Source organism: Oncorhynchus nerka, linkage group LG20 (assembly GCF_034236695.1).
Source record: "Oncorhynchus nerka isolate Pitt River linkage group LG20, Oner_Uvic_2.0, whole genome shotgun sequence".
In the NCBI taxonomy this organism is placed as follows: Eukaryota; Metazoa; Chordata; class Actinopteri; order Salmoniformes; family Salmonidae; genus Oncorhynchus; species Oncorhynchus nerka.
The window spans coordinates 74,063,679-74,079,095 of NC_088415.1; the positions used below are offsets into that span (position 1 = coordinate 74,063,679).

The 15,417-nt window shown below is 41.9% G+C and overlaps 1 protein-coding gene across 9 annotated transcripts in view; it reads left to right on the top strand.

The window, feature by feature from the left end:
• The window catches only part of rasal2 (RAS protein activator like 2), a 101,226-nt gene that overhangs the window by 54,786 nt on the left and 31,023 nt on the right, over positions 1 to 15,417 (top strand). For 6 of the 9 annotated variants that reach the window (XM_029623750.2, XM_065005751.1, XM_029623745.2 and 3 more), the window contains one exon: positions 13,240 to 13,346. In XM_029623750.2, coding sequence (XP_029479610.2) covers positions 13,240 to 13,346 — 107 coding nt within the window. Of the gene's footprint in view, positions 1 to 6,044; positions 6,272 to 10,974; positions 11,226 to 13,239; positions 13,347 to 15,417 lie in introns of those variants that run through there. The other 3 variants (XM_029623753.2, XM_029623752.2, XM_029623746.2) reach the window with 3 other exon arrangements.

A 15,417-nucleotide genomic window follows, 5' to 3' on the forward strand; every position in this document is an offset into this window, starting at 1 on the left:
ACAAAAGTGCCCCCAATGCTAGGTTTCAGGCCAATGCTGGGATTCTATGGGCATTCAACAATCATTTTGATTGACATGTAAAGCAAACAACAACAAAAAGAGGAGGAAACATTGAGATTAATAGAAAGCCTTCCTTCTTAGATATTGTCCATTATTTCACTTTGTTTACAAAGTATGGTGTTGCGAGAGATAAACGTAATAGAGCTTTATATAATATAAGTATGTGGAGGCCCCTTCAAATTAGTGGATTCGGCTATAATTTTTTTCATTGCTGACACGTGTATAATATCGACCACACAGCCATGCAATCAGCATAGAAATACATTGGCTGTAGAATGGCCTGTAATGAAGAGCTCAGTGACTTTCAATGTGACACTGTCATAGGATAACACCTTTCCAACAAGTCAGTTCGTCAAATTTCTGCCCTGCTAGATGTTTCACTAACCTTTTAAGTGCTGTTATTGTGAAGTGGAAATGTATAGGAGCAACAACGGCTCAGCCGCGACATGGTAGGCCACACAACGGGACCGCCGAGTGCTGAAGCACGTAGCACGTAAAAATCAGTCCTCAGTTGCAGCACTCACTACCGAGTTCCAAACTGCCTCTGGAAGCAACTTCAGCACAACAACTGTTCGTCGGGAGCTTCATGAAATGGGTTTCCATGGCCGAGCAGCCGCACACAAGCCTAAGATCACCATGTGCAATGCCAAGCATCGGCTGGAGTGGTGTGAACCTCGCTGCCATTGGACTGAAGCAGTGGAAATGCATTCTCTGGAGTGATGAATCACGCTTCACCATCTGGCAGTTTGATGGTTGAATCTGGGTTTGGCGGATGCCAGGAGAAAGCCAACTGTAAAGTTTTGTGGAGGAGGAATAATGGTCTGGGTGGTTTTTCATGGTTCGGGCTAGGCCCCTTAGTTTCAGTGAAGGGACATCTTAACTATACAACATACATTCCAGACAATTCTGTGCTTCCAACTGGTGGCAGCAGTTTGGGTAAGGACCTTTCCTGTTTCAACATGACAATGCCCCTGTAAACAAAGCAAGGTCCGTACAGAAGTGGTTTGTCAAGATCGGTGTGGAAGAACTTCGACTGGCCTGCACAGTCCTTAACTGACCTTAACCCCATTGAACACATTTAGGTTGAATTGGAATGCTGACTGCAAGCCAGGCGTAATTGTCCACCATCAGTGCCCGACCTCACTAATGCTCTTCTGGCTAAATGGAAGCAAGTCCCCACAGTAATGTTCCAACATCTAGTTGAAAGCCTTCCCAGAAGTGTGGAGGCTGTTATAGCAGCATAGGGGGGACCAACTCCATGTTGATGCCCATGAGTTTGGAATGAGATGTTGGATAAGTGGGTACCTTTGGTCGTGTAGTATACGGTGCATTTGGAATGTATTCAAACCCCTTAAAGAAAAGGCCGTATCTCACAGACACTGACAGAGGAACTCTGCCTAGAAGGCCAGCATCCCAGAGTCGCCTCTTCACTGTTGAGTTTGAGACTGGTGTTTTGCGGGTACTATTTCATGAAACTGCCAGTTGAGAACTTGAAGCATCTATCTCAAACTAGACACTAATGTACTTGTCCTCTTGCTCAGTTGTGCACCGGGGCCTCCCACTCTTTCTATTCTGGTTAGAGCCAGTTTGCACTGCTCTGTGAAGGGAGAGGTACACGGCGTTGTACCAGATCTTTTTAGTTTCTTGGCAATTTGTTGCATGGATTAGACTTCATTTCTCAGAACGAGAATAGACTGATGAGTTTCAGAAGAAAGTGCTTTGTTTCTGGCCATTTTGAGCCTGTATTCGAACCCACAAATGCTGACACTCCAGATACTCAACTGGTCTAACGAAGGCCAGTTTTATTGTTGCTTTAATCACAGTTTTCAGATGTGCTAACATAAATGCAAAATGGTTTTCTAATGATCAATTAGCCTTTTAAAATTATAAACTTGGATTAGCTAACACAAAGTGCCACTGGAACACAGGAGTGATGGGTGCTGATAATGGGTCTCTGTTCGCCTATGTAGATATTCCATTAAAATAATTCAGTTTCCAGCTACAGTAGTCATTTACAACATTAACAATGTCTCCACTGCGTTTCTGATCAATTTGATGTTATTTTAATGGACAAAAAATAGCTTTTCTTTCAAAAACAAGGACATTTCTAAGTGACCCCAAACGTTTGAATGGTAGTGTATGTAGTGAACAAAAATATAAATGGAACAATTTCTACAGTTTTACTGAGTTACAGTTCATATAAGGAAATCATTCAATTGGTATAAATTCATTAGGCCCTAATCTATGGATTTCACATGGCTGGGAATACAGATATGAATCTGTTGGTCACATAAATAGTAGGAGCATGGCTTTGTAAACCTGTTTTTACCACGACAAATCTCCTTCAGGCTGTTGATTGTGACCTGTGGAATGTTTTCACACACTTCAATGGCTGTTCGAAGTTGCTGGATATTTGCAGGTACTGGAAGACTCTGTCGTGCACCTCGATCCAGAACATCCTCAATGGCTTACATGTCTGGTGAATATGCAGGCCATGGACGAACTGGAACATTTTCATCTTCCAAGAATTGTGTACAGATCCTTGCGACATGGGGCTGTGCATTATCATGCTGAAACATGAGGTGATGGCGGCAGATCAATGGCATAACAATGGGCCTCTTGACGTTGTATCTCTGTGCATTCAAATTGCCATGATAAAATGCCATTTTTGTTGTCTATAGCTTATGCCTTTCCGTACCATTACCCCACGAGCATCATGGGGCCCTCTGTTCACAACATTGACATCAGAAACCAGCTTTCCCACACAAAACAATAAAAAAGGTTTGCGGTTGTGTTGTACTGCCAAATTCTCTAAAACGATGTTGGAGACTACTTATGGTATGGAAATGTTCCCTACAACTTTAGACATCTGTGGCATTGTGTTGTGACAAAATTACACATTTTAGAGTGGCTTTTAATGTCCCCAGCACAAGGTGCACCTGTGTAAAGATCATGCTGTTTAATCTGCTTCTTGACATGCCACACCTGTCAGGTGGATGGTTTATCTTAGCAAAGGAGAAACGCTAACTGACAGGGATATTAACAAATTTGTGTACAAAATTGGAGAGAAGGAAGTTTTTTGTATGTATGTAATATTTCTGGGGTCATTTTTTTTCAGCTCATGAAACATGGGACCAACAATTTACTTGTTGTGTTTATATTTTGGTTCAATGTGTGTATATGTAATATATACAGTTCCTTCGGAAAGTATTCAGACCCCTTGACTTTTTCCATATTTTATGTTACAGCCTTATTCTAAAATTGATTAAATTGTTTTTTTACCTCATCAATCTACACACAAAACCCCACAATGACAGCGCAAAAACAGCTTTTTAGAAATGTTTGCTAACTGAAATATTACATTTGATTTAAGTATTACAGCATTGATTATTCTTGGGTATGACGCTTGGCACACCTGTATTTGGGGAGTTTCTCCCATTCTTCTCTGCAGATCTTCTTAAGCTCTGTCAGGTTGAATGGGGAGCGTTGCTGCACAGTTATTTTCAGGTCTCTGCAGAGATGTTCGATCAGGTTCAAATCCAGTTCCTGGCTGGGCCACTCAAGGACATCCAGAGACTTGTCCCGAAACCACTCCTGCGTTGTCTTGGCTGTGTGCTTCGGGTCGTTGTTTTGTTGGATGGTGAACCTTTTCCCCAGTCTGATGTCCTGAGCGCTCTGGAGCAGGTTTTCATTAAGGATCTCTCTGTACGTTGCTCCGTTCATCTTTCCGTCTAGCGAATCTACCATAAAGGCCAGATTGGTGGAGTGCTGCAGAGATGGTTGTCCTTCTGGAAGATCTCCTCAGAGGAGCTCTGTCAGATTGACCATCAGGTTCTTTGTCACCTCCCTGACCAAGGCCCTTCTCCCCCGATTGCTCAGTTTAGCCATTTTAAGAATGATGGAGGCAACCTTCAATGCCCCAGAAATGTTTTGGTACCCTTCCCCAGATCTGTGCCTCGACACAACCCTGTCTCGGAGCTCTACGGACAATTCCTTGGATATCATGGCTTGGTTTTTGCCTGACATGCACTGTCAACTGTGGGACCTTATATAGACAGGTGTGTGCCTTTCCAAATCTTGTCAAAACAATTGAATTTACCACAGGTGGACTTCAATCAATTTGTAGAAACACCTCAAGGATGATCAATGGAAACAGGATGCACCTGATCTCAATTTCGACTCTCATAGCAAAAGGGCTGAATATTAGTTTTTTTATTTGTACTTCATAATGACAAAGCGAAAACAGGTTTTTAGAAACTTTTACAAATGTATTAATGTGTGTAGATTTCTCAGGATTTTTATATATATATAATCCATTTTAGAATAAGGCTGTAATGTAACAAAATGTGGATAAAGTCTAGGGATCTGAATACTTTTCGAAGGCTGTGTGTGTCTGTCTTTCTCTGTGTCTGTCTAATTTATCAGACACTTCATCTCTTTTTCGATTCCTAGGGACATAGCCTATTTTGTTGTTTAGTTTCTAACAAGAGACTTAATAGGGGTCACACATTCACACCCTTGAAATACTCTTCCACCATGTTATTCTATTCCGCCACCATTGGCAGTGTTTAATGACTAGATTTTGTGACACATGATACTGATTTGCATTGTTAGAGAAAAGTCAGTAACATTGCTGGTACTTCCCTGTGTTAACATCAAATCATTTACAGGTTTTTAAACACTGCATGGGAAGCATTCTCACCTTTTTTGTTGTTTGTGTATATAAGAGTATTTGAATTAAAGCGTTTCCACTTTTTTAATATATATATTTTATTTATTTTTGGTACTCCACCTATGACCTTGTAGTTACGAGGTTAATAAAGTCAGCATAAACCTTAGGTTGTTGCGTCACGAAGATTACTGATATTTAAAGCATTAAACACAGAGAATCTCACTGCCGAGAGATCACAGTGGGAGGCTGTTCTTTCTCTTGCTAAAATGAAATCAGTAGCTACTGCGTGCCAAGCCGGTAGCGACGAACCTACCATTTATACTTCTAGAGTCGCAATGCTCAGCAGTGGCCAACAACTTGAATTTGAGCCAATCCGAGGTCATGAACCCCCAGGTGGGGGAGCCAACAGGAGTGACAACAGAAAGGGATAAATAGGGCATTTCTCCGTACATCCACGGATGAGCCACAATAAATGAGTTAGTTTTCTTGAAACAGCTGCCTGTATTTTCTTCCAAGTTAGTGCAGTGTCCTTAGCTGGCTATCTGGCTACAGTATGTTGTGCTAGCTAACTATATGGTAAAATTAACTAGCTAAACATGTAGCTATGGGCCTGCACTGGCAGTATGGGATTATGTAAAGTGAATAAAAATAAAACATCCTCGTCATCTTGCTCGGTAGTTATCTAGCTGTGGCCATCTGGCTAGTATCACCAAGGACTTCTACAAAATAGCAACATTAGCACAGCTAGCTAGCTAATCTTGGAATAAACAACACACACGGACATGTATTGCCAAGCAACGCTACTGGCACCTTCTGGTTTGGAGTATTTTAACAGGGCTGAGTGGCTGACGACTTCAAGGACTTTGCTGTGTGATCACAAAATAGATGGACTGCCGACACTGTTCAGGGGTGCCTAAGTACTGTCGGTAGGCAAGCATTTGACAATCCTACCGGTATGTCAAAGCTTTTAAGGCTATGGTTTGTGTGTGTTTACAGAAAATGACTTTTCCAGCTTTTCATGCTGGAATGGAGGCATTTTGATGTGACATTTCGGCAGAGTAATACATTTGTTGACAAGTTTATATCCATTCAGTCTACAAAGATCTTGTGATGTGATCCCATCAACTCTCCTGACTGAGAACTTTCAAAATGTGTGCAATCTACCGTGAATAATCTTCTGATCATATGCCGCACACCCCCTTTTTACTGGGGCGACGGAGGGGGCAGAGGGTTTGCTCTGGCAGGGAAGTTCCACACGTCTTGAGAACGGTATGTGGGCTCTCAGATGGAAGGGCTGCTATTGTTGTGCTAATTTCAAAAGACTTATAGAGAACAGAAAGGCTGTGTGGGGTTGACTGGCTTGGGCTCAGGCTTTTCTGCATTCCTGCATGTCTTGAAGGGAGACGAACTAACAGCCAAGGACGAGATAGTAGCACCAGGATCTTGTGAAATTGCCTGATATAGTTTCTGCAGAATGGATTGTAAAACTATGGATTGTAAAACAATTTCTGGATTGTAAAACAATGGAATTCATATGGGGTAGGTTCAAGTTGTTTTAATGTTTTACTTAGAATACAAAAAGAGCAATCGTGTAAGAACTCTTGCAGCACTACTCAGGAGGACCCTGTCCAACTTTTCCATGCGCAACTAGTTACTTTTGGCCACTCAACAACACCTACATTCATTTGTTTTGGATGTTCAATCAATTTGTCTAGTGTTCGGTCAGAAACGCTTAGGCCACGCCCCTGTTGGTATCTATACTTTGTAAGATGCAATGTAACATCATGTGGCTACAATGTAGAAACATTGTTGTAACTTTGTAGCGTGTTGACAAACACGTGATATTCTCGTCATGTTATCTGTCAAATTATTTCATTGATCTATTATCCTACACCTAGGTTATTGTTGGTTATCTGGCAACCTTAAAGGCCCAAATGCAGCCATGTTTGTATCAATATTAAGTCATTTCTGCATAACAATTAAAGGAAAACTCCACACAAAAACCACATTTTGGTGTTTGTTTCATTTGCCCAATTTTCTAGATATGTCACTTTTCAAAATGCCTAAATCTCATCCGTATGATGCATTTTGCTTCATATGATGCTGCGTTTTGCAGCTTTTGTTGTTGACAATCTCATTATTTCACTTATTTATTTTATTATTTATTTCTAATCATTATGAATTATATTTGTCAAATAGCAGCCCGTAGAATCTGTCAACTCTGTTACAACTCTTTCACTTACATTCTCACCATGGGGGAAAACAATTCTCTGTCATGACATTTCTGTAAATTACTCTGCTCACAGCCAATGTTTATTGTATTTTGTTACCTCAGTTGGGCATTTCCACAAGGACGTATTTTCACATTAATAAATCAAATAAAATGTCAATACAGAGAAGTGTCAGTAGGTGCCACAAAGCATTCGTGTGAAAATAGACGGGGCATGGAAACCATTCTTATTATTTGATTTGATTTAACCTTTCATTTAACTAGGCAAGTCAGTTAAGAACACATTCTTATTTACAATGACAGTTCAGAACGACCAGATTTTCACCTTATCAACACGGGGTTTCGATCCAGCAACCTTTCAGCCCAACACTCTAACCACTAGGCTACCTGCCGCCCCTAAATTTAACAGTGATTACGGATAAAGCCAAGAGCATTGCTGTGTTACTTGGACATCAGACTGGTTCCATGGGTTGATGGGGATTCCTTGAATAGTTGTTGTGTTAGACTGTTTACATTTGGACAATGCATACATCCCATTGGATGCACCCATTCAAGTGGCAGTGTCAATGGTCCCTGAGGATGGCTTCATAGGATAGATACATGTCAGAACATGTTTTTGGGTTGTAATAATATTTTCAGAAACGTCCAAATGGTAATTTCTGTGTCTGAATACATTCCCTCTAGATATAGTGTATTGAAGAAAACAGTGATTCTGTGACACAAAGGCAGTGGCTCACAATAGTGGGCACATAGGAGATAAGTGGTTTATCTTTACCTTAATGGAAGATTTCAGTGTTTTTGTATAAAGCACTTCACGCTGTATTAGTACATCTAGGTTTTGGCAAACATTGTGCAGGTGTGTTTGTTCTGGTTTATGATTGGACAGGGAATGAACAGACGGTGTGTTTTAATGTTCCACACATTCTTCACACTATTGCCATGTGACATCTTACCATTGATAGACGCTCATTCCTACACCACCAAGTCACTTGTGTAACAATGCGTGTTTTATTAGCAAGTGTTGGTATTGTTTAGCTTTTTCCCCGTTGTGACAAGTTTTGATGACCAGAGCATAGTCTTAGTTCGCACTGTATGGATTGTGTAAGAAATGCATTTCTATGGATGCTGCCCCGTGTAATCCTTTCTTAAGCAACCCTATAGACACTATACTTGGATACTATAGTACATAGCTAGGTACGTTGTCATCAACTCCACCTGATTTTAAATCTCTGATATATATTTACATTTTTTTCAATCACCCAAAACATTCTACAGTAGACCGTGCTGTTATTATTTCAGGTTTTTCAGTATCATCCAAACAATATCATGAATGAACACAGTCTACCCATAAGTTGTTGCAATGGCATTTTATCAAATGATGTGTCAATTCCTTCCTCGCTGACTGACTGTCGGTCTTGCCACGACAGCCTTTATCTATCACAGTATGTCAAGGTCACTACTCAGGGCTGTCTACAGAAGCTGACTGCAGACTGTCTGGTGGGGAACCGTGCTGCCTGCAGACATGGTCCCATTCCAAATGGCACCCTATTCCCTATATAGTGTACTACGTTTTGACCAGGGCCCATCCAGATGAATGCATTATATAGGTAATAGGGTGCCATTTGAAACACCTTGTCCCCTGCTGCATCCGTTCCTGAAAATCCAGTTAAACAATTGATTCGGTGCAGGCCTTCTTGAAATCAATATCTTGTTAAAAGATAAGTGCAGGGTTAAAATGCATTGCCTGCCACGCGGGGAAATTAGGCCCACGCTGTAATTAGAAGTGATGCTTATTTGGAGATTTCTATCAGAACACCGTTTATACCAGGTAGCCGCGAGCCTAATCATCTGGACCGGTGTTCAAAAAGCTTCTCAGAGTAGGAGTGTGGAGTTGGGATTCCCCCCCTTGTCCTGATTCTAGATAGTCCTTGTTTGCATGTAGAATAGCTGGTATGGTAGGCTAGTTGTATGCTGTTTTTACTTCAGCGTGCTCCATCATCTCCAAACGTGACGGGGTAAGAAATCACAATGTAGCGTACGCCTCCATGCTATCGAACATATGGTTTCAATAGATCAAAATATATTTGATGCAACTAAAGGATAAATATTCAAATGTCTTGAAAACATCATTCTTGTTTCCTACGCCTTTGGTCACTCACCACTTCATTGTGCTTGCGATATCTGAAGTATGGGGATGGTGATCATCAATAATTCATCTTTCTCAAGCACTTTGGGCTATTATTGAACTTAGCCCAGCCCCAAGTTTTTACTTACCTTGCAACGCCCACACCATTAATGCTACTGCATGATAAGGACTATGGAAATATATTATATTCCCTGTGGAAAATTCTGCAGTTTAAGTAACTTTCAGTGTTGGGTAACTTGGGTCACATGCTGCACAATGCACATAGTCAACAATTTAGGATTTCACTAGCTGAGTTATGCAGCTGAATATGTACTAAAGCTCTGAGGTAGAGGACGAGGCACTGCTGCACTGTTCAAACACTGTCACCGGGGATTGCTGATCCACAAATCTGTGTTGTGCTCGTTGTTGTTTTTCATAGTTGAGTCTCCCAACCACTGCAGATTTCTTACCACCGAGTGATTGGACTAATACGAGATTGTTCAAATAACAGCTTTTTAGCAAGGGTCTGGAGTTGTATCTGTGTGGAATGCTGCATAGTAACTTTATAGATGGACATGAACTCAGTCTTCTTTTTGCTGTGCATAAGGAGAAGTCTGGCGCTTGCATTTAAATAGTGGACATTTCAAATTTTCTGATTCTATTTTCAGACAGTGGTGATTCACTGTAGCTTGTGGCAAACATTAAACTAGAGAACACATGGAGCCACTTGCAAATGTTAACTGTAAATGGTCAACAAATTGAAAGGGTGGCCTCTTGTAAGAATCGTTTGTATCTGGATAGATGAAAAGCTGATTTTCAAACAGCACATTAATTTTTTTTCCTAAAAGCTGCCATTTTAATTTGTGTTTTTATTTCAGGAATAAAACGTGTTTCTCTACGTCAGCCAGGAAAGACCTTGTCCAAGGGACAGTTGTTTATTTAGATCTGTGCTGTATTATGGTGATATCGTTTACATGCAAACCTCCTATAATGCTTCTTCGTCTTGGAACGAGCGGCAAAATACTTTTAAACTAGAGGAGAGAGTATCGCTTTTTCAGTTTCAAGCTCTCATAGAGGATCATCTTGTTGACCATTGTGATTGTTTTTAGTGTATTGTATTGTGCTATTGTGTTGTGTACACACTGACTACTTCCTCTGACCTCTTGCCAGGTCCCCCTCTCAAAATCTGCTTCTAACCTCAAGGGCCATCCCCTGCTTAAATTATACTGGAGGGTTAATGGATTTTTGGTTTGGGAACTAAATGAACACCCGAACACCTTATCTACAGTATAATTCTCCTAAATAGCATCTTGCAAGCTTCCGATACCCATCCCCCCCTATGGGTTTCCAATCGCTCGCTCTCGCGCTCTGTCTCTCTCTCTCTGTCCCTCTCTAGGTCTCTCTCTCTTCCTCTCTCTCGCTCTCTTTTCTCTTCCTCTCTTTCATACATGATGAGAAAGCCCCCAGAGTTGTGTCCTACATCAGTCGAGTAAGGCAGCAAGTTATTTTGTAATTAGCCTTAAAGCGTGGCTCTAAATTTGTCCTGTGCGTCCTGTGGTTCCAGCAGTGTGTGAGGTGGGCTGCATTTCAGCTGCAGTAGCTTCACCGGCAGATGCTACGGTACAGAAAGAGCAAAAAAGAGAAGGAGAGGAGCGAGACAGACTGAAGAGGGAAGTACTTGCAGTTCTGTTTTATTCTGCTAAGAGGAACGATGGAGTGCAGTTACAGAAATTGATTGAATAAATGCGGTAAAATCTCTTCCGCTGCTGGCATGCCAAAAAGGAGGGAGAGAATAATGAAGTGAAGGTTAAGAATTGCTGCCGAGAGGAGAGAGTGAGAGGGAGAGGGAGAAAGATAGATAGATAGCGGAGTGGGACGAGAAACTGGGGGAGACCAGGGGAAGCATGGAGTGTTAGTTCAGGGAGAAATAGGTGGGATTCCAGACTGCAGGAACAAAACTAATTATTTCAAAATACAGAGTGATTATCAATGGGATGGCTTCGCAGCACTGCAGAAGATGGACAGTTAAAGGGAAACGACTTTGCTTCATTGGCTGATGGTGATGGTCGGTGTTTAGCCAATCGGGTGCTGACCCTGTCCATCTCCTCCTCAGATGATGGGGAACAGCTGTGACCGAGGTACTGATTCACTCTCCTGTCTTTTTTCTTCTCTAATTAGGGTCTATTGTTTAAAATTAAGTTGATTATTCATGCTTAATTCTCATGTGCGCAGTGCAGAGCACCATCGTTAAAAAGCCATTATGTTAGATTGTGAAGTTTCTCTGTGCGGACTGCTGCTTGCACATCGTCTTTTCATTAGGGTCTGTACTGTATACATGTAAGGCTCCATGTGATGCGTTTGGTAGCATGTCTTTCACAAACACTGAACGTAATATTTGCCTAACTTCTTTGATCATATTTACTTTGTGCTGTTGGTCAGTGTCCATAGTTGATATTATACAGGATGTGCATGACGTTTGATGGGTGTCTCTCTCTCCCTTCAAGCCACCCCCAGCCAGAGAGCTCAGTCCTTCTGAATTATGATGCACGCAGCGTTTAAGACGGACCGGGCTGCAGACAGGGGGGGCCAAGAGGACAGTGTCTGAGAGAGAACTTGATATAGCACTTTGAAAAGTAGCCTTTTTAATAATGCTGACTGCTGCATACTGTCTCACTTTTGCCAAAGTTTAATATGAAGGATAGATTACGGTGAGGCCTAGCTTTAGGGACAACCTGATCGAAACGTGGGATCTGACACGTGTTCTAGCTTTAGGGACAACCTGATCGAAACGTGGGATCTGACACGTGTTGCTCTAGTCTGGAGGTTATCTCCCATTATCTGGTCTGCTAAAACTTGTTATTTTACTTCAAATGGTTGTGGCTTGTTCTTTCACAGAGCATTCCTGTTGCACGGGGTCAATCTGCTCAAAAATGGAGCTAAACTTAGCTTCCAATCAATCGTTCTCTGGATATCAGCCAGGGATCTCAATGTGACGGATGGTTTGAGACTTCTGTATTTGGAAGATGTGGCTTGCTTTCTTGCTCTGTGCAACATTGGTAAGGCACTGACAGGCATTTGTCTTGTATGCAGCTGCAGTAAAATCTGCACTGGCTGTGGAAGTCAAGGGTTGTGTCCCAAATGACATCCTATTCCCTCAAAAGTAGTGCACTACATATGATGCCATTTTGAACGTAACCAGAGACTCGGGTATGAGAAATTAGAGGGTCTTTGTCAGTTGAGGGACTGCTCCAGCCTCCTGCCTCTAACCTCACCTGCCTAGGCACTGCTCTAGGAGGCTTGGCTGAGCTGACACTCCGGTGCCCAGGCTTACTGGGGCCTAGCAGCTGGAGTCCCATGTTGATGGCCCTGCCCTGCCTCTGTAAACTGAGACCACCGGAGGGAAAAATAAATGTGGGTTGAATCCATCCTCATCCTTGACACAGATGGCCATAACCTTACCGTACAGAGAGACTGCATAGTTTGTCAGGACGGACCAGAAATAACTGTCTTCTACAGAGAAACAGATTAATTTTGTCCTGTTGTTTATTCCATCCTGCCTGTTCAACGGGGATTACAGTGAAGCACAATCAGTGACCTTATAGCTGAAACCTCATTGTTAATGATTTACAAACCCCTCTGAATAGCATTCTGAGATGGATTTTTGTTGTTCTATTAATCATTTACATGAGTTCGTGGCATTCATTCAATGCCATAGCTTGTCTCTTGGGGGACCCCAACACAGACTCTTGGTGGCCTGAGGTAATTGCTTGATACAGCCCACCTCTGTCTCTGTCTGTGTGCTCTAGATGTCCTTGTGTACACCCATCACTCTGGCTCCCTCTCCCAAATGTTGCAGCATCTGTGTTCATAGAACTCAACCTCCACCAGTCCAGGTTTCAAGGCAGCTAGCTGTCTTTACTAATGTCTCTCGTGCTGGGGACTGGTCTAGGTTTAGTGCTGCTGCCCCCGGACAACACATGCCCCTGGAGGTAGCTGTTCCATCACTCCCCTTCCCTCCTGTATCTCATCAATCTCCCCATCTCATATTCCGACCTGTACTTGTTAATATAACTGTTTAAAAAATAAAATAATAATAATGTATAATGTCTCTCTCCCTCCCTCTCCCCTGCTCTCTCTCTCTGTTGTCCACAGAAGTGTCTGCTGAGAGGTCCCCCAGAAGGCGGAGTATCTCAGGCCTGGGGAGTTCAGAGAAGAACATATCCCTGGACGTACCCAACACATCCCCTTTCAAAGTACCGGTGAGTTCTGTTATGATTCGAAAATGTGTTTATTATCCAAAGTACACCGATGTCCAACAGAAACTTGTCTTTTGCTTTATTCCAACCTCTCCAAAAAACACTCACACACACTAGACATTTTAAGTGTCTTTGTACAGTAATTGTTATGTTTGAAGCAATTAGCACACCATTCATGATTTGATGTTGAAGTGGTTTCAATCCATACTTTATAATCCTTTGATATCTCCTCTTGTTTGAAGCACATGAACAGACAGCAGAGCCAAGCCTGTAGTTGGTTAGGCGTTATCTCCGTTGTTAAAACTCCCCAGAGCTCCAGTGATGGCCATGGGCTTTCAGCTGCTCAGTCAGTGTGTAAAATTCTGTCTTCCTATCCCATCCTAATGGAGACTCCCAAATGGCACCCTATTCCGAATATACTGCACTGTTTCTATGGGCCCTGGTCAAAAGTAGTGCACTATGTAAGGTATAGGGTGCCATTTGCCATCAACCTTGTTGTACCACCATGTCTCATACTATACATCTACATTCTGATTCATGTCATTCTGGTCTCCTCCTCAAAGTGAAGCAGTACTTGTCATTATTGTGTTGGGCTAAGGAGGGTTCATCCATAGGATTACCAAAAGAACTACAGTGGGGCAAAAAAGTATTTAGTCAGCCACCAATTGTGCAAGTTATCCCACTTAAAAAGATGAGAGAGGCCTGTAATTTTCATCATAGGTACACTTCAACTATGACAGACAAAATGAGATTTTTTTTCTCCAGAAAATCACATTGTAGGATTTTTAATGAATTTATTTTCAAATTATGGTGGAAAATAAGTATTTGGTCAATAACAAAAGTTTCTCAATACTTTGTTATATACCCTTTGTTGGCAATGACAGAGGTCAAATGTTTTCTGTAAGTCTTCACAAGGTTTTCACACACTGTTGCTGGTATTTTGGCCCATTCCTCCATGCAGATCTCCTCTAGAGCAGTGATGCTTTGGGGCTGTTGCAGGGCAACACGGACTTTCAACTCCCTCCAAAGATTTTCTATGGGGTTGAGATCTGGAGACTGGCTAGGCCACTCCAGGACCTTGAAATGCTTCTTACGAAGCCACTCCTTCGTTGCCCGGGCGGTGTGTTTGGAATCATTGTCATGCTGAAAACCCAGCCACGTTTCATCTTCAATGCCCTTGCTGATGGAAGGAGGTTTTCACTCAAAATCTCACGATACATGGCCCCATTCATTCTTTCCTTTACACGGATCAGTCGTCCTGGTCCCTTTGCAGAAAAACAGCCCCAAAGCATGATTTTTCCACCCCCATGCTTCACAGTAGGTATGGTGTTCTTTGGTAGGTATGTATGGTGTTCAGCATTCTTTGTCCTCCAAACACGACGAGTTGAGTTTTTACCAAAAAGTTATATTTTGGTTTCATCTGACCATATGACATCCTCCCAATCTTCTTCTGGGTCATCCAAATGCTCTCTAGCAAACTTCAGACGGGCCTGGACATGTATTGGCTTAAGCAGGGGGACACGTCTGGCACTGCAGGATTTGAGTCCCGGCGTAGTGTGTTACTGATGGTAGGCTTTGTTACTTTGGTCCCAGCTCTCTGCAAGTCATTCACTAGGTCCCCCTGTGTGGTTCTGGGATTTTTGCTCACCGTTCTTGTGATCATTTTGACCCCACGGGGTGAGAAACTTTTGTTATTGACCAAATACTTATTTTCCACCATAATTTGCAAATAAATTCATTAAAAATCCTACAATGTGATTTTCTGGATTTTTTAAAATCTCATTTTGTCTGTCATAGTTGAAGTGTACCTATGATGAAAATTACAGGCCTCTCATCTTTTTAAGTGGGAGAACTTGCACAATTGGTGGCTGACTAACTACTTTTTTTGCCCCACTGTATAGACAAGTAATTTTTATGATCTCTATGGGTGTATCTAGACTAGTCTTGCCACAGATTCTCTGAGAATACATCAGCATTCCTCTAATTTTCAGAGGTAGACTAGAAGTCTATAACCATCTCAATAATATTTTTGTTTAGTAAATATGTAAGAGTGTTACGATGCGGTACATTACGA